The 25,254-nt window shown below is 49.9% G+C and overlaps 1 protein-coding gene across 5 annotated transcripts in view; it reads right to left on the bottom strand.

The window, feature by feature from the left end:
* The window catches only part of COL15A1 (collagen type XV alpha 1 chain), a 63,543-nt gene that overhangs the window by 8,985 nt on the left and 29,304 nt on the right, over positions 1-25,254 (bottom strand). For 4 of the 5 annotated variants that reach the window (XM_068167715.1, XM_068167716.1, XM_068167720.1 and 1 more), the window contains 16 exons: positions 23,985-24,020; positions 23,346-23,489; positions 20,528-20,563; positions 20,351-20,434; positions 20,039-20,104; positions 19,317-19,352; positions 17,940-18,002; positions 14,831-14,908; positions 14,687-14,722; positions 12,505-12,558; positions 12,365-12,424; positions 10,959-11,027; positions 10,036-10,077; positions 7,738-7,774; positions 5,722-5,811; positions 4,596-4,645 (listed from right to left, as the gene is read on the bottom strand). In XM_068167715.1, coding sequence (XP_068023816.1) covers positions 4,596-4,645; positions 5,722-5,811; positions 7,738-7,774; positions 10,036-10,077; positions 10,959-11,027; positions 12,365-12,424; positions 12,505-12,558; positions 14,687-14,722; positions 14,831-14,908; positions 17,940-18,002; positions 19,317-19,352; positions 20,039-20,104; positions 20,351-20,434; positions 20,528-20,563; positions 23,346-23,489; positions 23,985-24,020 — 981 coding nt within the window. The remainder of the gene's footprint in view (positions 1-4,595; positions 4,646-5,721; positions 5,812-7,737; positions 7,775-10,035; positions 10,078-10,958; positions 11,028-12,364; positions 12,425-12,504; positions 12,559-14,686; positions 14,723-14,830; positions 14,909-17,939; positions 18,003-19,316; positions 19,353-20,038; positions 20,105-20,350; positions 20,435-20,527; positions 20,564-23,345; positions 23,490-23,984; positions 24,021-25,254) is intronic. The other variant, XM_068167717.1, reaches the window with a different exon arrangement.

The following is a 25,254-nucleotide window of genomic DNA, read 5'->3' as shown; positions in this document are numbered from 1 at the left end:
GCCTTTAATTTCACAACACGGGAATATTTAAAAGAACTGTGTCTCCGGACCGAGACATCTAATGTCTCCGGACCGTGACAGCAGGTCCTGCCTCTCCAACCTGATCTCCTTCTATGATCAGGTGACCCGTCTGGTGGACGTGGGGAGGCCTGTGGATGTGGTCTACCTGGACTTCAGCAAGGCCTTTGACACTGTCCCCCACAGCAAACTGCTGGCTAAGCTGTCAGCCCGTGGATTGGACCATTACACTCTGTGCTGGGTTAGAAACTGGCTGGAGGACCAAGCCCAGAGAGTGGTAGTGAATGGTGCCACATCCAGCTGGCAGCCAGTCACCAGTGGCATCCCCCAGGGATCAGTGCTGGGCCCCGTCCTCTTTCACATCTTCACTGATGATCTGGATGAGGGGGTCGAGTCAGTCATCAGCAAGTTTGCAGATGACACCAAGTTAGGGGCAGATGTTAGTCAGTTAGAGGGTAGAAAGGCTCTGCAGAGGGACCTCGACCGACTGGACAGATGGGCAGAGTCCAATGGGATGGCATTCAACAAGTCCAAGTGCCGAGTGCTGCACTTTGGCTACAGCAACCCCATGCAGTGCTACAGGCTGGGGTCAGAGTGGCTGAGAGCTCCCAAACAGAGAGGGACCTGGGGGTGTGGATCAACAGCCGCCTGAACATGAGCCAGCAGTGTGCCTAGGTGGCCAAGAGGGCCGATGGCATCCTGGCCTGCATTAGGAATAGTGTGGCCAGCAGGAGCAGGGAGGTCATTGTGCCCCTGTACTATGCATTGGTTAGGCCACACCTTGAGTCCTGTGTCCAGTTCTGGGCCCCTCAGTTTAAGAAGGACATCGAAACACTTGAATGTGTCCAGAGAAGGGCAACAAGGCTGGGGAGAGGCCTTGAGCACAAGCCCTATGAGGAGAGGCTGAGGGAGCTGGGATTGTTTAGCCTGGAGAAGAGGAGGATCAGGGGTGACCTCATTGCCCTCTACAACTACCTGAAAGGTGGTTGTAGCCAGGTGGGGATCGGTCTCTTCTCCCAGGCACCCAGCACCAGAACAAGGGGACACAGTCTCAAGCTGTGCCAGGGGAGGTTTAGACTCGAGGTGAGGAGGAAGTTCTTCACCGAGCGAGTCGTTCATCTTTGGAATGTGCTGCCCAGGGAGGTGGTGGAGTCACAGTCCCTGGAAGTGTTCAAGAGGGGACTGGACGTGGCAGTTGGTGCCATGATCTAGTCATGGGGTCTGTGGTGACAGGTTGGACTCGATGATCCTCGAGATCTCTTCCAACCTTAGTTATACTGTGATATTGTGAGTCCTCTTGCTCTGGTACTGGGTGCCTGGGAGAAGAGACCAACGCCCTCCTGGGTCCAACCTCCCTTCAGGGAGTTGGAGAGAACAAGAAGGTCTCCCCTGAGCCTCCTCTTCTCCAGGCTAAGCAACCCCAGCTCCCCCTCAGCCTCTCCTCCCAGGGCTGTGCTCCAGACCCCTCCCCATCTTTGTTGCCCTTCTCTGGACACTTTCCAGCATCTCAACATCTTTCCTAAACTGAGGGGCCCAGAACTGGACACAGGACTCAAGGTGTGGCCTAACCAGTGCTGAGCACAGGGCAGAATGACCTCCCTGCTCCTGCTGGCCACACTCTTCCTGATGCAGGCCAGGATGCCCTTGGCCCTCTTGGCCACCCGGGCACACTACTTCCTCCTGGATCACAGGGGAACTATCCTGCTCCCTGCCTCCATCTGCCAGCTCAGGAGGCCACCTGTCCTGCAGACAACCTATCCTGCTATTGAAATTTGAGGCAAAGAAGGTGTTAAGCACCTCTGCCTTTTCCTCATCCTTTGTAACTACGTTCCCCTCCGTGTCCACCAAGGAGTGGAGGTTGTCCTTGCCCTCCTCTTGCCACGCATGTATTGGTAGAAGGATTTTTGGTTGTCCTTCACAACAGTGCCAGGCTAAGCTCTAAATGGGCTTTTGCCTCTCTAATTTTCTTTCTGCATGACCTAGCAACATCCTTACACATTCCATGGGTCACCTCTCCTTCCTTCCAAAGATGATACCTCCTCTTTTTTTCTCTTAACTCACTCAGAAGCTCATTGCCCATCCAGGCTGTCTGCCCCGGGGCTCATCTCCGGCACATTGGCACAGCCTGCTCTGAGCCTTCAGGAGTTCTTTCTGGAAGCAGCTGCAGCCCTCCTGGACCCCTTTGTTTTTAAGGGCTGTTTACCAAGCTACCTTCTGAGTTAGTTCCTTGAGTAACCTGAAGTCTGCCCTCCGGCAGTCCAGAGGGGAGGTTGCTGCCCCTCTTGGCTTGACTGCATGTTGAACACTCAATTACCTCCTGGTCACTGCACCCCAGACAGCCTCCAACCACCACATCTCACACCAGTCCTTCTCTGCTTGTAAAAAGGAGGTCAAGCAGAGCCTTACCCCTGGCAGGCTCACACAGCAGCTGGGATAAGAAGCTGTCCTCCATGCACTCTAAGAACCTCCTAGACTGCCTCCTCTCTACTGTGTTGAGTTCCCAGCAGATATCAGGCAGGTTAAAGGCACCCATGAGAAGAAGGTCTGGTGATCTTGAGACAGCCTCTAGCTGCCTATAGAATCATTCATCAACTTCTTCATCCTGGGTGAGTGGTCTGTAACAGACTCCAACCAGGATGGCAGTCTTGTTGGGCACTCTCCCTAATCTCTAGTTCCATGGCAGCTAGAGCCTCCCTGATGCACAGGGCCACCCCTCTACCCCTTCTCCCTGGCCTGTCTCTCCTGAGGAGCCTGTAGCCATCAATTACAGTGCTCCAGCCATGTGAGTCATCCCACCACGTCTCTGCTGCTCTCCTGCTGCAACAAGGCTGCCAGCTCCCCTTGTTTGTTACCCATGCTGTGTGCATTAGTGTACCTGCACTTCAGCTGGGCTGCTGGTTTCACCCCTCACTCCAGCTTACCACCCCCAGACTCCTGTCTGGGGGGACTGGTTTCAGCCCATTCCCCTTTGTAGTCTAGTTTAAAGCCCTGTCAATGAGATCTGCCAACTCCCTTCCTAGAACCCTTTTCCGTCTGGGGGTAGGCTGTTCTCATGTGCTAGGATCTTTCTCCCTCTCTGGGACAGATGTACTCCATCTGTTGCCAGCTGACCTGGTGTTCAAGGAGTGTGTGGCCATGGCACATGGGGGCAGGTTTTGATGGCCATGGTTGTGTTGGGTTGGTGGTTGGGCTGGATGGTCTTAGAGGGCTTTTCCAACCTTGTGAGGCAAAATGAAGACTACTGTGCCCAGGGTGAGAGAGAAGAGCAGGGATGTGTACCAGGATAAGGAAGAGCCATCAGAGAAAGCTGCAGACACTTTGAACTGCATGTCTGCTCTTGTCCTTCAGCGCTGGTTATCAGTCACAGCATTTGAACGCTGAGGCATTCTCTCTCTGCAGTTGCAGTTTCCTCCTCACATTGTTTTCTTCTTTGTGTCTGCTCTTTATTTTCCTTTTTGGTTGTTTTTGTTTGTTTGTTTTGTCTACTTTGTTAGAACTTTCTGAGAAATAAACCTGTGAACAGAAGAGGCAAAAGGAAAAGCAAAGGTGGCAGGCAGCTGCAGAAAGCCAACAGAGATGGGTGTGTGTAGCTTCTCCTCTGACTTTTCTCCTCTTTAGTGTCTCAGTAAGCAGGTCTGCAAAGCTTTCTGCGTGGCACTGTGTAGAGATGGAGGAGCAGGTGAAAGGAGTTCCGCGTAGCTAAAGCTGCGAAGCTGCAGACGACTCTGCAAGATCAAAGAAGCTGCATCAGCACTGCCATGCGTGCCTGAGGCCCTTCCTGTCAGAGGAGCAGCCTGGGTGTATTCAGCCAAGCAGAAACAGAAGCTGAAGGTCAGACAGCACTAAGAGTCCTTCAGGGAAACTGACAGCACGCTGCTTTGGTGGCATCGTTAGGGGATAAAGTGCTGCATTGTTCTTTAGCTCTCCTACTGACAAGGAGCCTTGCTCGATTCAAAACCATATTGCATTGTTATTCCTTTTGTCCCTGGAAGTGGCCAGGAGAATACTGGAGCAGAGAGGGACCGAAGAGATCAAGGCATGAGTATACAAGGTATGGGCAGGCTTCCTTGCACGAGATGCCAGGAAAAGCAGTTCCCATCGCGTTCACTTATCCTATTCAGTGTGCTTCAAAGACAAACAGCATCACACAGAGCCATTCCCTCCCTCCCTCCCACCGCATCTCAGCTGCTGCTCAGTTGTTCCCGGAACCCTTTGGCTAATGGATGTCTCTTACCTGAGCTGGCATGGAAACCAAAGCCCTCACTTCTGGCAGATCGTTTATACCGACTTGCATCAGGGATTTATGACTCACTGTAGTGACACCAGCAAGGCAAAAGGCCCCAGCAATAACATTTTTCACAAGGAATCTTTGTGGACCACTGACATCTGTTGTCTCTATACTCAAAATGAACTTCTCTGTGCAGCTGGGGTGTGAGAAACTGATACAGTTTGTATCTGCTGATGTGCTGCTCTGCTTTGTCTAATTCCCCAGGTCATTCTGGGTTAGGCTTAGTTTACAGCAAAGCACACTTCAGAAAAAGCTGATGGGAAGCCAGGCACAAATGGGATGTAGTTACCTTTATGCTGTTAACAAAGTGGCTGAAATATGATGGAGGCAGAAGTGGGCCTGAAAAATGAAGAAAATACAATAAAATGCAATAATGACCTGCAATTTTCTTTTTAAAAACACTGCTTTGGACATTTCTAGTTTAAGGAAGGTATGTTTGCAGTGACAACGCTGACCTTTAAATCTAGCAGACACTTCCAGCCTGGCTTCCTAACAAAGCAAGGCTTACAGGCCCTGTCTTCTCTCTCACTTCTCTACCTTCATCAGTTTTGAATCTGATGGCAAATTTCAGACAAACTTGAAAGAAGGCTTAGTGATCAAAAACTCCCAGTTTGCTGGGCAGGTGGTGGAGGAGGAGCACCTGACCCCCTTTGCTGGAAACCAAGGTAAAAGCAAAGCTTTGCATGTGGAGTGGCCAGTCAGTAGCAAGGAGAGAGCCATAGCTGCCACAAAACCCAATGCCAGTAGCAATGGTTCTGTGCCAGTGGTGGCCAGCCAAAGCATGCTTGGAAAGAAGACTGGTTGGCAGCTGCACATAGCAGCTCCAGGCATCTTCTTCAAACCTATTCTGATTAATTTTTGAGACCTTTGTGTCCAACCCTGTGCCTACCATGGCACTCAGAATGGTGACCTCTGGAGATAGTCTAGGCCAAAACCCACCGCAGGTACACTTAGATCAGCCTCCCCAGGATCACAGTGTTCAGGTGGGTTTGGAAAGTCTGTAGAGGAGGAGACTCCACAACCCCTCTACCAGCCTGCTCCAGGGCTTCAACACCCTCAAAATAAAAGGTTTTTCCTTAAGTTCAAGCAAAACCTCCTGTGTCCTAGTTTGCCCCTTGTCCTCTAGGCACCCCTGAAAAGAGCCCAGCCCCAGCCTCATCACCTCCACCCTTTAGCTATTGATCTGCATTGAGAAGATCCTCTCTCAGTCTTTTGCTTTTCAGCCTAAAGTCCACAAACAAAGGACTGGCTTGAACTCAGAATGCAAAGCTGTCTTACCCTGAAGTGGGAAGTCCTGGATTTCAGTCCAGCTGGCTCAAGCCAGGTGCAAGGCTCCAAGGGCAAGCACCAAAGACATTTCTAGTGAAGCACACAGCCCTGCACAGGCTGTCAGTGACAGATGAGAAGCAGCATACCTGGTGGTCCTGGAGCACCTCTGTCTCCCTTTTCTCCTTTTGAGCCTGCTGACCCATGCAGCCCCCAGGAGTCTCTGTTTGCTTCAGCACCTGCCAGAGAGCATCACACCTGCATTAGAACCTGCAAGCTGCAGTGACCAATCAAGCTCCCCAAAGCGAGAGCAGACTTTGGCACCCCTGTGGTTCCAGCCCCTACTCACTCTCTTCATGAGACCTGAATGGCTGCCTCATTGCCCTCTCTTACCAGCCCCAACCTGTGCAAAGCAACCTTTCTCTCACAGGTCAGGCTTTCACTCTCCCTTCCTTCACTCCCTAGCCTGAGACCCTCTGAGCAAACCTATTCTACTGCATTGGTGAATTTCACTGGGGCAAGGATTTCAACAGCTCCTGAGTTATGGCTCGGTGTTCATACCATACCTGCTGCTACCTCCAGACCCCAAACCAATAAATGACAATATCTGCAACTGTGAAGGTAAAAATGTTACTGTTTATTGCTCCTTCATCTCATGAAAGCATTAGTAATGAAGGAAATGTTCCCTGAGAGCAGAAATGTTTCCAGGTAAGCTAAGTGCAGAATCCAATCCAAACACAGCTGGGCAACCCTTCCCTTTTCCCAGATATCCTTCAATTCAGCCAACAAAACACCTGGGTAAAAGACCCCTGAGTATTTAGACTTTCTAAGGTTTGATTGCTCTCTTTGCTCTGCCCAACTCATTCCTAATCTCTTTGAAAATTTCATGTGAAATAACATCATCCTGCCACAGTAGCATCTTGCAGACATTTCCTTCAGGTAGAAATGTCTTCCCAAGGCTAAGGGGAGGTGGTCCTGTACTGAGTGATGAGCAGGAAGGCTGCTAAAGCACAACAGCCAGCATAGAAATTCAGGACACACTTCTTGAAGTAATTGTCAGTAGTTCCTGCCTGGGGTATCTTCAGCCCCTCTGGTAAGTGGTGATCTGTGCTGGCAGTCAGAGGATCACTACCACCAGCTCTTTAACCTGATCTGAGCACACCCTGGAATTTCTCTGGGGCAAGCACAGAGGCAATCTGCCAGTGACCCAGCCCAGGATCCATGACATGCTGCCACTTCTAAACAAGTCTTTACTGGTGAGAAAGCTGTAGTCTGAAAAACAGTTGAAGTATTTTTCCTGCTCCTAGTTGTGTAGAGTGGCTACAAAACCAGAGCATGAGCTGGACCTCCTACCCCTCAGAGGCCCTGCTGCAACAGGAGTTCCCAGACAGTTCCTCTCTGCTCTTCTGTCGGCCATGAGGGCTGAAAGCTGGCCATGCTCCTGTGAGCCTCCCTATGACCTGTTGGGTACTCAGGTGGGCAGCTAGTTTTCCTTATGGTCAGCCCAACCCTAACTGCTCAACTGTGACATCTTCAGAGTTATTTTCCAGGCAAATCTGCAGTCCAGATGTCAGCATTTCAGGTCATCTTAAAGACTCAAGACCAATACAGAGCTTACACAAGCAAGCTCTGACTTTCTCCTCTTCAGGATACCTTTCTTTGCCATCTACAGCATTCTTTTGCCCCTGTCCTGGTGGGATTACAAACTCAGGGTTTTCTATTTTTGTATCAGAGAGGGGAAGAGGGTTTTATACCATCAGTCAAATGCTGGAGAAATGAGGCCACCTGGTTGCTTCGGGGATGTAGTAGTATCAGGTGGACTTCAGAATCTGCATTTTGGGAGCATTGCCAGAGCAGAGAGCAATGATTTGGCACAGACATGTGGAACACCTCATCTCTGACAGGGGACTTTTAAGGTTAGATCTTGTAGACAAGTGTAGTACTGCTCAATTTCCAAACCTTCGCCTCCAAAGTACAGAGCTAGGCTCCTTTGTTCCTTGACCTACCTATTGAGAGTGGAAGAAGCTGGTATCTTACAGTTTCACCAGAAAAAGCAGAAAGACCACTTTGTCTTCCCTCCCCCAAACCCAGTTATGCAACAGCCCAGCAAGAAGAGCTTAACTGAGAGTTTGTTTGAACCAAGGTACAAGAAAAGAATTACTCACCACGGACATCTTGATTCCCAGGGTAAGCAGTGCCCACCTACAGAGAGAAATCCATTACAAGTGATCCATGCACATCAACCAGCAGCAGGGCATTGCCTGGTTTGGCTGACAAGCCTGGAAAGTGCCCATGCCATCAGTCAGTAACTGCCCTGGGGTCACCTGCTGCTTGACAAGCCCCAGGTGTTAGCTGAGCAAGCTCGTTCAGGGCCATGTCCTCTTTCACATGCAGCATACTTTGAGCAGGAAGGTCAGAACATGCCTTCTGGAGCATGCTTCTCACTCTCCATGGACAGCTCTGAATCTACATCCCTGCATTGGAAAGCGGGATTTGGTTTCTGGCTGTAACATAGCAAGCTGTGTTTGTAAGCCTTTCATCAGACCATGGCTGTGCCTAATGCCTGATGCTGGCCGGTGATCAGCTGCACTGAGACCACCATCTGGAGGCAGAAGCTACACTAATCAGCCCTGTTCTGACAGCAGCCACCTGTAGCACTGGGCATGCTACCCACCTCTGCTGCCTGCCTTCAAAGTGAGGACAGTGCAGGGATTAAAGTGTGGCACAGTGCTGGGGAACAGACAGATCTCAGACCTAGCTGGTACTGTTCATATGAATCCAAGCAAGTGTATGAAAGATACTGAAGGTGCTTGCATCCAGCTAGTCCGGCGGTATGAGCTCTTGGAAGTCTTACTCACATGGGCAGCTCCATTAAGTTCAGTTCACGTGAAGAAAACATGAGGGGTTCAGTCTGTGGCTCGTTACCAACAGTCATTTGAGAGGCAAATACAGCAGGCTTCTGATCTACAAACCTGGACAGGTTTAAAGGTTACTCACAAACACAGAGCAAACCTACCCAGCAGACTCAGGTGCACGAAGAGGTGTTCCCAAGCACAGGTTTCTATCACTTGTGCACATGAAAGCTGCTACTATTGTTCACTGATTGTAACCTTTTATTTTTGCCTGAACCTGAGCTAAAAGGAGCTTGTGCTGTTTGAATCACACTCCAGAGAAGCACAGCAGAGCCAAGCTTGGAAGGCATCTCTGGAGGCTGACTAGCTTAAAGCAGGACCAAGGGCATCAGCTTGCTCAGGGTCTTTCCAGTCAGGTTTCAGAGGCTCACTAGTCCCCGTGTGATTGTGGACTTGACATGCAAGAATGTTATATGGTGGGAATGGGAGGAATTAAGAGAGGAATTCAAAGTGGTACAAGTATAGTGCCTGGATGTGACAGGCCCAAGCACAGAAATGCCAAACTACTATGGAGTTATGGCCATCATTAATTAGCAAACAATCCGTAATCTGGGATACATCCTCCTTCAGCAGCAGGGACTGGGTGGTGAGGAGTAGGAATGCATCTGGAAGAGTATAAGTCAAGAGCTACTTTCTGAAATAAGTGAAAAAGAGCTGGAATGGAAATTGGAGGAGGGGACAAAATGCCACTCTGAGATATGCTCTCTATCAGCAAAGTAGAAGAGCCATGCCACACAACAGAGCTCTCAGGGAAAGCCCATGTCTCAAAGACAGAAATCTTCCCAAGCACCTAACCCACGGCTTAGCAGTGCAATATTGTCCCAGGGAAAGTGCTTCCAGGGCTGAACTGTGTTCACAGCTCATTGCAGGATGTAGTTTCCATCATCCATTAAAGATTGCATCAGGGTGTTCTGAAAGATAACCTCTGCCTCTTTTCATGTGGTACAGCGTGTGAAACTTCAGGTCCTTTGGAGGTGTGAGGACTTTGTCATTTCCTTTGGGAAGCGGGCAGAGCTTCAGCTGCTGTTCCTGAGATCATAAATGTTTGTATGTGAATGGACTGCACTTGAGGGCCAACTAAAGAACATACTCTTTCTCCTCTGATGCATCTTTGTGCCACAGTGAAATACACAGCAAGTCTTACTTTGGGCAGGGAAACTAAAAACAGCTAAAGACATAAAGCATGGAGACAGTATTCATATACACATCTGAAAAACCTGTGTGCAAGCCTTCAGCTCCCCAGCGCAGCTCAGGCTATGGAAACAGGCTCTGAAAGTCATTCAGAGTGTTAGGACAACCAAATAACAACAGTGCCTGAAGCAAAAGGATCTGGGGCTTCTGGTTCTGTTACATGGTGCATGTATAGCTAACCTGGCATATCCAGACACTGGGGAATGTTATGCTGAAGAGGAGGTAAAAGACACCTCTGGTGCAAAGCAGCAGGCAGGACCAGAGCAGCTGCAAAGCCCCCGTGGTACCTTCACAGTTACTTGGGTTATGTGCTGCCACGGCCATGCACTCTGCCCAGAGCAGGCTCTGCCTGTGACTTACTGGCATTTTGCAGTGAGGTCTGAGAGGGATTGGCAGAACTGTCTGTTGGAAACAAGAAAGGAAATTGTTTTAATGAACACTGCATTTTGCAGTGAGGTCTGAGAGGGATTGGCAGAACTGTCTGTTGGAAACAAGAAAGGAAATTGTTTTAATGAACACAGGCATAACAGAACAGGTAACACAGCAAACAGATCCAACAGCCACGGGGGGACAAAGCCAGAAACAAACCCCAGACCTCCTGAGCAGAGAGCCCAGCTTGCTGCCTGGAAGTTCACAAAATCACACCATCAGAGAATGGCAGGGGTTGGAAGGGACCCCTGGAGACCACCTGGGCCAGCCCCTCTCCTCATGCAGGGTCACCTAGATCAGTTTGCACAGGAATGCAATATCCAGATTGGTTTTGAAAGTCTCCAGAGGAGACTCCACAACCTCTCTGAGCAGCCTGCTCCAGGGCTCCAACAAGATCACAGTAAAGAAGTTTCTCCTTAAGTTCAACTGAAACCTCCTGAGTTCTAGTGTGTGCCCCCTGCCCCTTGTCCTGTCACTGGGGACCACTGAAAAGGGCCCAGCCCCAGCCTCAGGACCTCCACCCTTTAGGTATTGATCAGCATTGAGAGGATCCCTCTCAGTCTGCTGTTTCCAGGCTGAAGAGCCTCAGGTCTCTCAGCCTCTCTCCTTGCTAGAGAGATGTTCCAGTCCCCCTGACAGGCCTGCCAGCAGGTCCCACTCTGTGTCTGGGGGCACAACTCTCCCATGACAGTGGCTGCAGTTAAGACATTTTTTCCTGTGCACACAAGCAAGGTCACTCACTGTAAACTGTGCTGCCTGAAACAGGTTTTGATGTCTCCCTTTACAAGCTGTTTCTGGAGCAGCACATTTCTGCTACAGAGACAGACCAGCAACTGCTCCCCAGCTGTACTTACTCCTTTGACATAAACTATACGTCCTGGAGGTCCAGGGCGCCCTGGGGGCCCAGGTAAGCCAGGAAGACCCTGGTGAGAGAAAGGGAAAGAAGGCAGATGTTAGACAGAGCTTTCCATGAGCAATGCAACTGAGCCTACAGAAGGAAGGACAAAGGGCTCAGAGAGCTCTGTTTAACCAAGGTGAGGGGGAGGGGGTGTTAAGTGGCTTGAGGAGAGACCCAGCTCTCAGTCACAGGGATCAACCTGTCAGAAGAACTTTAGCATTTAACCTCAAACACTCTGTGGAGAACAAAACCCTGTAAGACTGGGGGAAACCCCACCAAAGCAAAAACCCCAAACTGGATACCTCAAAGCACTAAACAGAAACTAAATCAAAGGCAGTGGATCTCTTAGGCATGGGAAATGAAGCTTCTGAGACTGGCCTGGGGTTCTCAAGACTGCTGTGACTCATTTACTTTCCACACCAGTCAGTTAACTCCGTGCTAATTAACTGCTTCAGGAACCCTGCTATAGGTGTGACTGCCCTGCATCAGAACCCATTGCCAGCTCTTGACTGGGTCGTTTAGAAAGCTGGCTCCATGCCCTGGCCAAGCTTCACTCCACATCAGTGCAAGCTCCTGTGAGGTGACAGCTCACCAGTAACCAGAGATTCCTGAGCACTCCAGCAAGGACTATCAGAACTTGCAGGCTGTTTTGCTTGCACATTTGCTTTAATGTCCCACCCTGATGTGCTTCATCTCCTTACACTGGCTTGAAGAGTTGTTGTTTGGCCAAGGAAAATCAACCTTGGCACCGTTTGAAGATGTGGAGGAATGGAAAAATCTAATATTTTCTGCCATCTTTTCTATCATTTTGTTCCAATTAGAATCTGTCTAATTTAGAATCATAGAATCATTAAGGTAGGAAAAGACCTCTAAGATCATCAAGTCCAACTGTCAAGGCAACACCACCATGGCCACCAAACCATGTCCCAGAGTGCCATGGCCACAAGTTTCTTGATCACCTCCAGGGACGGTGACTTCACCATCTCCCCGGGCTGCCTATTCCAATGCCTGACCACTCTTGCATCATGAGGGGTCATACTAATGACCTGGATCAGGAAGTCTTTGATGGACAGAAAGAAGTTTCAATCCCAGTCTCAACCAGCTCTGCTACCAGTGACTCTCATCCAACTGCCACACCTGGGAGCTGACACCGCTGTGTGCATCTGCAAGGGCTGTCCAGAAGGACCCCGAAGTTGGCTTGCCAGCAGTTGTTACCAGAAAGGAAAAGTATCAGAAGCATTTCATTATTTCTAGGTTATTCCACGTTTCAAGAGCTGTCAGGTTTCCCAAGGAACCCATACAAATGTGATGTAAGGTTGGAGCAGGACTTTTCCCATCCAGCTGCAGGGCACAGGCACTCACACGAACCGCTTCGCCTCGGTCACCTTTCACACCTCTCAGGCCGTTCAGCCCCGGGCGGCCCTGAAACAGGAAGGCACAGGGCAGCGTGTGTCAGCAGCAAGCTCCTCTACCTTGGCTCCACTTGAGGGGACAGCACTTACTGGACGTCCTGGGAAACCAAGTTCTCCTTTAGGTCCAGCAGGTCCTGTCGGGCCCTGGACAAAAAAGGAAATGTGATAATGGAGACTACATCAAACATATCTTTGACATGTATTTGATTGCTCAAAGTGAGAGGCACAGCTTTATAGTTCCATTAAAGATCACTCTGCTATCTGCAGACAATGCACAGGTGGCTCAAGGCCCAGACAGGTGAACTCTTTGCTTGGTCAAAAACTGGGTGGTAGCTGGGCCCAAGGAGTGGTGGGGAATGGAGTTAAATCCAGTTAGAAGCTGATCACCAGTGGCATTCCCCAGGGCTCAGTGCTGGGGCCACTTCTCTTTGACATCCTTGTCAATGATCTGGATTGAGGGGATTGAGGCCCCTCAGTAAATTTGCAGATGGCACCAAACTGGGGGGCAGTGTTGATCTGCTGAAGTTAGGAAGACTCTGCAGCAGGACCTGGACAGGCTGGATCCATGGGCTGAGGTCAGCTGTATGAGGTTTAACAAGACCAAGTGCCAGGTCCTGCACTTAGAATAGAACAGAACAGAATAGAATTAACCAGGTTGGAAGAGACTTCTGAGACCATTGAGTCCAACCTATCATCCAACACTATCCAGTCAGCTAAACCATGGCACCAAGCACCCCATTCAGTCTCTTCCTAAACACCTCCAGTGATGGTGACTCCACCACCTCCCTGGGCAGCACATTCCCATGGCCAATCACTCTGTGCAGAATTTCTTCCTAACATCCAGCCTAAACTCGCCCTGGCACAGCTTGAGACTGTGTCCTCTTGTTCTGGTGCTGGGTGCCTGGGAGAAGAGACCAACGCCCTCCTGGGTCCAACCTCCCTTCAGGGAGTTGGAGAGAGCAAGAAGGTCTCCCCTGAGCCTCCTCTTCTCCAGGCCAAACAACCCCAGCTCCCTCAGCCTCTCCTCCCAGGGCTGTGCTCCAGACCCCTCCCCAGCTTTGTTGCCCTTCTCTGGACACCTTCCAGCATCTCAACCTCCTTCCTAACCTGAGGAGCCCAGGACTGGACAGAGGACTCAAGGTGTGGCCTAACCAGTGCTGAGCACAGGGCAGAATGACCTCCCTGCTCCTGCTGGCCACACTGTTCCTGATGCAGGCCAGGATGCCCTTGGCCCTCTTGGCCACCTGGGCACACTGCTGGCTCATGTTCAGCCTACCATCAACCAGTACCCCAAGGTCCCTTTCTAGCTGGCTGCTCTCAGCCACTCTGACCCAGCCTGCAGCACTGCCTAGGGTTGTTGTGGCCAATGTGCAGAACCGAACACTTGGATGTGTTCAGTCTCATGCCCTTGGACTCTGCCCATCTGCCCAGCCTGGCAAGGTCCCTCTGCAGAGCTCTCCTACCCTCTAACAGATCAACTCCTGCCCCCAGCTTGGTGTCATCTGCAAACTTGCTACTGATGGACTCAATCCCCTTGTCCAGATCATCAATAAAGATATTGAACAGGCTGGGGCCCAGCACTGATCCCTGGGGCACACCACTGGTGCCTGGCTGCCAGCTGGCTGTGGCACCATTCACCACCACTCTCTGGGCTCAGTCTCCAGCCAGTTCCTGACCCAGCTCAGAGTGCTGCTGTCCAAGCCAGGGGCTGACAGCTTGGCCAGGAGTTTGCTGTGGGGGATGGTGTCAAAGGCCTTGCTGAATCCCAGGCAGACTCCATCCACAGCCTGCCCCACATCCACCAGGCAGTCACCTGAGCATAGAAGGAGATCAGGCTGAGTCACAACCACCCCAGGAAGGCTCCAGGCTTGGGGTAGAGTGGCTGGAAACTGCCCAGCAGAAAAGGACCTGGGGGTGCTGGGTGGCAGCAGCTGAAGGTGAGCCAGAGTGAGGCAAGTGGGCAAGAAAAAAAAAAAACCCAGTCCACTCAGAGCCAGGTTCTGTAAGTGTTTAGGTCTGTTTGGACAGCAATGGGTACCTTTGTGCTACCAGAATTTCAGTTCTGAACCAAGCCAGTAATTTACAGCAGCAGATAGGAACAGCCACCTGCTTTTCTGAAGGGCATTGGCCATCCTGGAGCAGGAATAGTCCTTATCTTCCCTACCGAGAAGGACAAAAAGCTTAACCAAACCATCCTTACACTCATTATTATCTGTTAGCCCAAAGCAGAGCCACAAAGAAGGGACTCCAGCGATCCCTGGCAATGTCTTACCGCAGGTCCCGCCGGTCCTGCCACACCAGCTTCACCCTGTGGAGGACAGAGGTGCACAGAGCAGTGAGGAGAACTCCTGCAGTGTCTAGCAGAGGGGGCTGATAACAGGGTCCCCACCTGTTCTGCAGGACTGCATCAGCTCACCTTCTCCCCTTTTCTTCCCAGCAATTCAGGTAAGGATCCGTCAGCAGCCAGGATAGCTCCTGGCTCTCCTTTTTCACCCTGCAATTATCAAAGCTTTTTAGTGTATACAAAGCAGCTCTCAATGAATCACAAGAAGTCAAAACAGAATTACTGCTGTCTGAAGCATGACAGATTAGTCATGTTGTGATACCAAAAGTCAAGTGATTTCAGTGTGAGGAGGGTGAAGCTTGGCTCTGTGGGAGGCAAAGGAGGATCTTGCTTAAAGCAAAATAAGGCACACTAAAATATTCTGCTGCTGCAGTTCTCCCTGAGGTGAATAAATATGTACTGAGTGAAAAAGACTTTCAGCTGCTCTCAATGGAGTATGTGGAACGTGGTGCGTTCACAGGAGATCTCTGCCAAAGGCAGGCAGGCTACAGGCATCTTCTTGGGTACCCCCAGCTTAGGCAGTGATCAGGATATCTTGCTGGGAATGTAAAACCTTTATAGAACACCAAGTGTCCTGGTTTCACTCTCAGGAAAGCAGGAATTGGTTCCCTCTGTATGCCTGGCATGATGCACCCTCATAGCCTTTAGTGAGGGCAGCTCATGACCCCCTGCATTCCACCTCTCCAAGGGGTAATTCCATGGAATAACAGCACCTTGGCCACGGATTAGCCTTCCCACTGCCTGCTCATGGTTTTCCCTCTGGATCTTTCAGCTGGGACTTTCCATCACCTATCTCAAGCAGCCTGGGGCAGGGCTTTCCCAAGGCTTCTGCTGGAGGGACTCTGGCTTGGCACCAACACTTCCATTGCTGATTACAGAGACAGCCCAGGTTACAGTTCAGTTCCTCCTGCAGATTCTTCAGTCTTTGGAGCTATCTCCCCAAGGATACTTTGGAGTCTCCCTAAGGCCTGGCTTCACTGATACTATGGACCTGAGGCTGTACCAGAAGCATCTCATGATCCTTAAATAAAGCAGAATGCTCCCAGTGTCTGTGCAGCTGCACTGTGGGTCCCAGCTTCATGACTCTTGAGCATAACCTGCTGCTCATGCCTCAGAAACATCACTATGCACTGGGGCTACAAAATAGAATGGCTCCAAAGTTTGGAGTTCTTTGTAGTGTGCACAGCAGGAGCCAAAAAAGCCCTTCCCAAACAAAGGAACCCCACCACCCAAAGCAACCCCCCAACAGATTTCAAAGTCAAGCTTGATCATGTTATGCACTCTGTGAACAAAGAGCCCAAAGGGGGCTGGTGCTTGTGGCCTGAGCCGTCCCCTCCTGAGTGATGCTCTGCACCTACAAGCCCATTTCAAACCAGAATTAATTATTTCCAAGCCTTTCTATCACTTGCAAGTGAGGTCATCCGCTTGCAAAGACTAAGCTGGAACTGGTTTTGTCTTCCTTTTGTTACCACTAAGCAGCAACTTAGATACTCCTCTGCCCTGCTTCCTGCAGGAGGATGAGAAGGGGAAGAGGAACAGAAGCAGCTGCAACGTTTGGAAAGCAGCAGAGTCAGTCCCTAGCCACCTCCCAGCAGTGCCACAAAACACTGCTGTGCAGAAAGAAGGGAGAGGATCCCAAGGATCTCCTGAAGCCTTACACTTTCTTTGGGAAAGAAAAACTGCAGTTTTCATTCTGCAGGCAAGGCCCTCTGTGCCAAAAGAAGGAGAAAAAGATTAATTACTCTCTTTTTCTTTTTACTTTGGTGTTTCTGTGAGCACCCCAGAGGTCAGCAGCAACAATTCACTTGTGAGAAGAGGACACCTCCTGTTCAGTGCTCTCTAGACTGTGCTAAACACAGAGGTTCAGCACTGGGCTGGCCTCAGTGTGAGCTCTCAGGGATTTGCTTTGGCAGTCTTGATTCAGTGACTGTTAGTGCAAATGAGCCCTTGCTTACCCCTGCTCCTGTGGAAACCCAAGGCACTGCTAAATCTGTGCACCACACTGGGGTGCCATGGAGAGGTGGCACCTGCAGGGAGGAGTGGGCAGGACAGGTGACCCTAAGATGACCAACAAGGAATCCCATTCCATGTATGTCATCTGCAGGAGAAAGCTGAGGGGTCACCAGGGTCCAGCTTTTTCTCCAGTGGCCAGGGTCCGAGAGGGACTCTGTCCCTTCTGCTTTCTGTTTGCCATCCATGCCTTCCTGAATCTGGTTTCAGAATCCAGCTTCTGAACCTGGATTGATCTTCCACTGAGTCCAGCCTAGGGCTTCCCCAGTGCCTGTCCCAGCACCAGTGGTGACAATGGCGATGTCAGTGCTATCAGGGCTGGGTTCCGTATTGCTCTGTAACTATTTATAGCTCTTTCATTTTGTCCTTGTTATTTTCATTAAAGCTATTTTGGTTTTCCTTTCCAGCTGAGATGTCTCTCTCCATTATCCCTTTCTCTTCCCTCCCTGGGAGGGAGCATGTCATATACCTATGTCTAGTCCAGCCTGTGATGGTTTTAGGCTGTGCCTTTAAGAAAGGGACAGTTGCTGGAACACTCTGGCTGAAAGTTTTGGTATTAAAATGAAAACAAAGATAAAGTCTAAACGAATTTCATTGGTACACTGGTAGAATGCAACTTTAAATTTTAGCTTTAGTTCAGTTTGAATCTCAGTCACTTCAGTCTGTCTGTTTCAGTCTCTCTGAGCAACAGCTGTGTTCTGTCTGCCGGGTGCTGACCTTCAACAGATAAGAAAACTAATTCTTGCATATGCTTTGAGCTAACAGAATTTCCTCCCTAATAATTATCTTTTTTTCTCTCTCTAACCCTTTTTGGGAAAAAAGGGAGGCAGGGGGAGAAGGGGGGTGCAGTTGGGGGGGAACCCCTCTGCTTGGAGGAGGGAAAGGTGCTCTGTGTTATGTTCTTTGCTGTATATTTCTGGATATATTGTAAATACTGTATATTGTGTATACAATCATCTGCACTCCATCCTGCTTCTCCGACTGAGTTAGCCGTGGTTTCTTTGTGTGTGTGGGGGGGAGAACTGAACTTTCTTTCACCACCACACAGCCCTAACTCTCAGCACATCCCAATCCCTAGTAAAATCAGAACCATGAAACATCCAAGGTCACCAAGCATTTGTCACCCAGCACACTCTGAAGCAAGTGCTTTTCCCTCTGCATTGTCTCTTACCTGTTGTCCTTTGGGTCCTTGTGGTCCGGGCAGCCCAGTGTCACCCTTCGGTCCCTGCAGGCCCTGAGCAAAACCAAGTCCATGAATCCCCGGTGAGATCTGCTGAGGACATGGAGCTAGGCCATGTCACTAAACGTAAGCTTAACCATCTGGAAAACTTGAACCACTCTGCTTACAGCCTAGGCACTCTCGCACAGGCTGCAGGGCTGCCTGAACCACAGCATCCCCTGAGCCGAGCGGCAAGCAGGGACAGCCTGCTCAAAGAACAATACCTGCTGTTCAGCAGTGTGGTGATGCACACAGCCACAAACAGAAAAGGCAAACTTAGTAGGAGTGGAGCCTCAAGCTCTTCAGTTCCTCCCTACTCTGTTCTCTCTCACTCCATGAGCATTCAGCCAGGCTGAGAATTTCTGAAGCTACATTTCTAGCAGTACTTGAAAAAGTATTTATCTGGCACGGAGATTATAGACTTGAACATGAGGTAATTTCTGTGTTTGTTCTGTGAGGAAGGCATCCCCCTCAGGTGGATCTTTGCCTTTGGAATTGGTAAGTGCATTCAGCAGCTTTTTATGCTTTCACCCAACAAGAACTAAATTCAGTCCAAATGACTCCTGCATTAGGGGAGAGATCAAGACCTGGGTTTTCATGTCTGCAGAAGTTCTGTGAGTGACAGAGAGCCTAGGTCAGTGTATCACTTCCTACATTTCATCAGCTCTTTTTCAAAAGGAAAAGTATTTTTCAGGAGGTTTTCTGCCCATTCCTTGACTTCCAATGCAGCCAGGACTTAATAAAGAACTTTTTGTAGCATTTTGGGCAGTTTGCCAGCATTTGTCAATGCCGTTTCTCAATGCCATTTGTCAGCTTTCTTCTTACATACTCTCAGGCAACAGAAAGGGTTCTGAGACCATATGCACACATCTGGTCTGTGAAAGAAAAATCAGATGTGGAAAGAATCCATCCCATGATAGGGGATTGGCAGACACTGGGATCCTGCCTGTGAGGGGACACACTGGGGAATGTTTGCTAAAGGGTGAAATAAGAAGGGTTACCCCTCCCAGGCTTTATGTGCTCTGCAGCGGTGACCAAACCCAGCCTGAAGGATAATGCAATTACATCTACGGAGAACTTCTGGGAGGCCACTTGGTGATTTTTTTACCTGAATCAATTTCATTTAGGTTTAAACTACAGCACCGATTGTGAGATGATCAGAAGCAGGAGCTGAGCATGCCAGAGTGCAGCTCGTCTCAGGCAGAGGGAACATCTACCTGAGCTGCTCGTCCCACAAAGTCCTACCCATGAGAAAAACCTGCCAGACCCTGTGTATGTTCTGGAAACCACCACTGGGAAAACATTAACTGTAGTGAATGTCATACTTACAGGAAGCCCTGGCAGACCTGGCTTGCCCTCTGGCCCCTGCAAGATCCAGAAAAGCCAGCTCTTACAAAGAGAGGTTACAGAGTGGCAAAGCAGAGCGGGCACGGTCCATGCCTGCACAGGTTGTGAGTCATAGCTGATCTGAGCTATGCTGTTGTGAGAATCTGTCCCCTAGGGCTTGAATGGCAGCTGCCTTCAGGAGCAGCTCACACAAGGGGGCTCATCCTATCCTGGGATCCTGTCAAGTCCAGGAACTGGGAGAGTCATGTCTCTCTTCCATAAAAGCTACTGGGGTGTGGGCACAGCTGGATGCAGCCATGGGATGTCGTCCTGCCATGGGAGAAGGGGAACGGAGGTGTGCTAGGCTAACAGACACAGCTTAGAAGCTGACTGGAGAAAGGATCTTCCCAATGTATATAAATAGCTAAAGGGTGACAAGAGGCAGGGGGCATAAACTGGAACCCAGGAGGTTTCACTGGAACATAAGGAGAAACTGGTGTGAGGCTGCTGGAGGCCTGGAGCAGGCTGCCCAGAGAGGCTGTGGAGTCTCCTTCTCTGGAGAGCTTCCAACCCCCCAACAGCCCCCCACCCCACCCCTGACATTGCAGGGTTGGAAGTGGATGATCCCCAAAGGCCCTTTCCAACCCACACCACTGTGTGATCCTTAGAAGGAGACTCTGAAGAGAGAGGCAATCTGAAGGTCTGCTAAAGCAGCAGATACTCACCACAGGCCTAACCAGTCCTTTGATGGTGGAGAAGTTGAAAATGTCATCTGTGTGGTTGAGTAGCAGCTAAAAGAGTGGTTAAGGAACAGGTTAGTTCCATACCAAATTGATGATCTAGGGCACATTTTTAGCAGCATGTAGACTGTCTGTAACATCCCTTAACACCTTTCAGAACAAAACCACTTGATACAGAGGGGTAGAAAGGGGTAGAAAGGACCTGAACATCAGCAGCAGAGCTGCCAGTTTGTTCACAGCTTGTGCCTCTTTCTCTGCAAGATGAGTTATGGAGACTTCAATGCTTGACAAGCTTACCTCAGGTACTGCTATGATTGGGCCTGGGGGTCCTGGCGGTCCAGGCAGTCCCACAATACTGTTCCCATCTTGCCCCGGTTCACCCTGTTCCAAAAGCATTGCAAATGGAAAGCTCTTTACTGAGCACTGCCTTTCACACAGGTTTCTCAGAAAGGATGAAATCCATATAAAGCTCACCTGAGGTCCTGGGTCACCCTTCTCCCCCTTTGGGCCCTGCATGTGATTAAAAAACCAAGCAAAAGTGACGTAAAACAAAGATGTTGACAATGTGCTGCTCCTGGCTTCACCAAAAGCACACAGCAAACCCCAGATGCAGAATGAGCAGTCCCCAGCCCTCTCCAGCCACAGACGAGGCCCTGCTGGTTTCAGCCCAACCCTTGAATCGATTTCACCAATTGATTTCCTAACAAAACTTCATCTGGAAGAGAAGATCCAGGGCAGGTAGGAAGTCTTACTGCAAACCCCACATCCGGATACACCCTTATCTCTACCTGCCCCTGTCTGTCAGCAATCTCACTGCTCAGATGAGGGAGGGCCAAGGATTTCAGAGGTAGGTGGACTAAAAGCACCAGCAACACCCATGTGTGTCTGCAGTGCACCTGGCACACCAGCCACAGCCATTTCTGGAGCAGGGGCCGCAGAGCAAAGAAACCTGCAAGCATAACACTGAAGGAAACAACACACAGGCTCAAACAGACCAGGGAGAAGAGCCAAACAACTGTCCTGCCTACCGATGGCTTGAGCTGCCCCCTGACAAACACCTCTGTGAGGCGGCCATGCTCGGATCATGCGCAGCAGATGGGATGCATGGCAGGCAAAGCCCTGCTCCGTTGCTGGGCTGTGTTAGATAAACAGGCAGATGCTGCTGGGGGGCTGTGGCTATACTCTTGTAAATACTCAGCAAGCTGCAGATTCACCTTTCAGGGGCCAGGGTGGGAGGCAGAGAGTCACAGGTTGGCTCAAGCATTTTCATGCAGCTTTACCTGAGACTGAACATGACTCAGATTTTCATTTTGCTCCTGCAGTAGCTGTCATGTGCCAGCTCTCAGCAGGAAATCTGCTGGTGCTCTGCTTTGCTTGTTTAACCAAACACTTGCTAGCTGGAGAGAACCGCAAGCTGTGTTTCTGTGTGCTTCCTTCCCTTGCCTCCACACTGCCAATGCCTGCTCCCCTTCAAAAAGTGCTGTGTGTAGCACACCATCACTCCTGACAGCTGCATGTTTTAATGGGTTTACCAGGTACCTTCTGCAGTTCAAACTGTTCCTTTGGCAAGCACAAGTGCCAGCAAACCCCAAGCCATTTGGTTTCTGCACAGAGCTGATCACAGACGCTAACAAGTGCTAACAGGAATGCTTTGCAGGAGCAGCCTCACAGCAACAAACAGATTGCCAACAAAAAGGTAATTTTGTCCCAGCTAGCTGGCAGACCACGGAGCTGCCTTAACAGATGGCTGGGGTGGGCATCCAAAAGATCAGCTATAACTAGCAAGCCTCTTAACAGCAGGGAAATGGCAATCGTGCCAGTTCTGCTTGGACTAGATTAAATCAAAGATGAATCCAGACAAGGTATTGCTGCAGTTGGAGCTGGGATCCTTCTGTCTTTGTGTCCACAGAAGTGGGGGGTTCCAGTTCTCACTCCTGCTCATCTGCTAGCTCTACACCTCTGACACGTAGGTATCAGAAGTGGCAGTCTAGTCCTAAGTGGCTACTTGCAGGGGAACTGTTTGGTGGCATAAAGAGGCAAAGCTGGCTCCACTTAACATGGGGGAGAGTGGAGACCTCTGGAAACTGCATCCTCAAGGGTCAGGGAAGATGACTGAAAGGCAGAGAGGTGGTTAGCATGTGCTGAAACTCAGGCCAGACTTAGGATGCAGTTGTGGCTTAGCAGTGGCTCTTTTCTCATTCTGAAACAAGTACATTTTTGTTCAGGGGAGGCTGGGCCAGCCTTTTTGGTGTGCCTAAGCGAATGAAGGAGTGTTTGTGTGCTCAGGCTTCATGCTGCCCCTTGCTAGCAACTGCAGTGGTGGCAAGTAAGAGCTTGTGGCCTGCTGGAGAGACTTCTCCATCCTCTGAAATGTGTTGGCATCAGTGAGACCAGTAACCATCAGTGTATATAGTGCAATACTAGCTAGTCAGACACCAGGAATCTAAACATGCCTAAAGCATTAGCAGTCACCTCTGCCCTTAGAGTGCTCAAAGTGCCCCTAAAGAGAACACAAAAAGGGTAGTGTAGATCCTAGGAGACAGGTGTGAACACACTGCTGTCTTTTACACACCACCTCTTCTCTGAAGCAATTTTAAGGTAGCCAGCAAGCATTGCTTACTCCTCTGATGAGACTGCCCTCAGTTTCTGTGCAAACATCTGTCACATCCTGTGACATGAGAGCTCTGGAAAGACTTTCCTGAGCCAAACAGCTGAATTGGAAATGAAAAATGCATGAGAAAAGTGAAAAAGGGATGAGTCCTGCATGTGAACATTGCTGCAGGGAACTTGTTAATGTGGCAGCCTGGCTCTTGAACCCGTGGGTGCTCCCTCTGCCTTCCTGTCCTGCCAAGCCCTTTCTGCTACCCAAAGCTCATCTAAATGGGCATTTCTCATGCACAACTCAGCTTGGAGTGGCCAGGTCTGCTGTTTCAAGGTGGGGCAGGCACTGTTCTCAGACGTTCAAAGAGCAGCATCTGACATTTGGGGCTTTGTAAGAACTTTTGACTGCTGTGTGGAACAGACCATGGGGTCAGAGAGGTCCAACAGCTGTCTCTGCATTTACACCCTACAGAAGTGATACGGCCTCAGGAATGACAGAACAGCAAGAGTCACAGCTCCAGAGGAACCTGCAGATGGATTTGAAAGGATACTGTCAGGTCTTTACCTGCATTTAGACAATTCATTTCAATTACTTCCATCTTCAGGTGCTCATTAATATTTAGGTGACCACAGTCTCTCCTCTGAAGGAAGCAGATCCATAACTACAGCAAACCCCATAAGAGTGAAATACCTCAAATCCTGAACTGTAGCTTGGTCCCGGGGGTCCAGGGGGCCCTGGGGGCCCAGGGGGTCCTTGTGGTCCAGGTTTCCCAGGAGATCCAGCAGCACCAGCTTCTCCTTTGGGTCCTACTGATCCAGTGACTCCAGCATCACCCTAAAACAAGAGCTCAGTCTATTGGTGTACTAAACATGCGTAAGTCAGTAGAATCCTAGAATGGCTTGGGGTTGGAAGGGGCCTTATAGAACCACTGGTTCCAACCACCCTGCCACAGGCAGGGACATGTTCCTCTAGCTCCATCCAGCCTGACCTTGAACATCTCTAGGGAAGGAGCATCCCTCTGACCATGTTCGTGGTGCTCAAGCAGGTCCATGTCTTCCTTACTCTGGGGGCCCCAGAGCTGAACACATTACCCCAGGTGGAGTCAGATGAGAGCCATGCAGAGGAAAGAATTACCTCCATCACCCCCCAGACACCCTCCTTCGGGAAGTATTTTGGCCAGGTGAGAAGCCAAGGTTGCTGACTTCATTAAGCTGCACAATAATAACAACCTTTGAGGCTTGTCGGTCCCCTTCAGAACTGTGCTGTGTTACAGGGACACTGCCACCCTGCAAAGACACTGCCACCCTGCAAAGACACTGCCTGCTTTACCTTCAGACCCAGAGAACCAGGGAGGCCTTGATCACCCTGTAAGAGAAAACCAGCCCTAATTACTTACAGTAAGAGAGTTAGACAAGCAGCATGCAGACATAGCATTTTTGGTTAAGCAAAATACCCACAGATTTCTGTGCTGTTTCATTTGCTGTCACAGTGTCCTTTACATGAAACATTAGACCTCTCATTTAAAGAGAAAACAGTCTGTACTCAGGAGTTGAGAAGCTCTGGTCTGGTATGCAGACAGGATGCAATCTTGGATGTCAATTATGGCTCAAGATTTTAAAGGTCCAAAGCACACAGAATTAAGCACTGCAAGTCACATCCTCATGCTTCTGAACTCCCATGGGATGCCATGGAAGACAAAACTGATCCCACATGAATGTACAAGAGAATCATGGAATCACTCTGGTTCAGATCATCCAGTCCAACCTTTGACCCAGCACTGCCACCCTTGACCCACCACTAAACCATGAGCACAGTTACACCTATTCTGAATCCCTCCAGGGATGGTGACTCCACCACTGCCCTGGGTGGCCTGTTCCAGGGCTTGACAACCCTTTCAGGGAAAGAAATGTGAAACAGCTGCATAGATGATTGCAGTGACTACGTAGGGCCGCAAGACTGTGCTGAGCACTGCTGTTACAATCCAGGAACGCAAATGGGTACAAAGGGGCCTGGGGATGTGGCATTTCTCTTTGGCTTTCTTAGGAAAGCAAAGAATGAATGAGAAAGAGAGGGCTGGGTAAACACAGTCAGAAGGAATTATTTAGGCAGGAAAGACATAAATCCTGTCTTTCTGCCAGGCACTGACACAGGGGTAGCTCCAGCACAGCAGCAAAACAGCAGAGGTGGGAGCACAAAGGCAAGGTTCTAACCTGCTGATTAAAACTGCCCATAAAGCTGACAAGCATTATGGTACTGCAGAAGAGCATTCCTCTCCACTTTCTGGCACAGAAAAACTAGGAACAACTGCCCTTAGGAAAAAGGTGAGGGAAAAATCCAAACAAGGACAGGGGAGCAAAGTCACAGGCCAGTTCTGAGGAGCAGGAGTGGCAGCAGAGGTGCACCAAAGCTGCGTGTTTGAGTGTGGTGGATTTGGAAGCTTTCTGAAAGGAAAGTCCAACTGCTGCTGCAAACAAAGACATGACAACATCTGCTTTCAAACCTGACTCCTCCAACACAGGTGAGCACAAGACTGCAGAGACCAGGACATGCTGGGAGGTAAAAGCAGAGACTTCAGTCTAAGGCACTGCTCCAAACAAGT

Source organism: Melanerpes formicivorus, unplaced genomic scaffold (genome assembly GCF_026170545.1).
Source record: "Melanerpes formicivorus ecotype bairdi unplaced genomic scaffold, bMelFor1.0.p_v2 SCAF_122, whole genome shotgun sequence".
Taxonomy (NCBI): Eukaryota; Metazoa; Chordata; class Aves; order Piciformes; family Picidae; genus Melanerpes; species Melanerpes formicivorus.
This window is presented reverse-complemented; position numbering and strand designations above follow the sequence as displayed.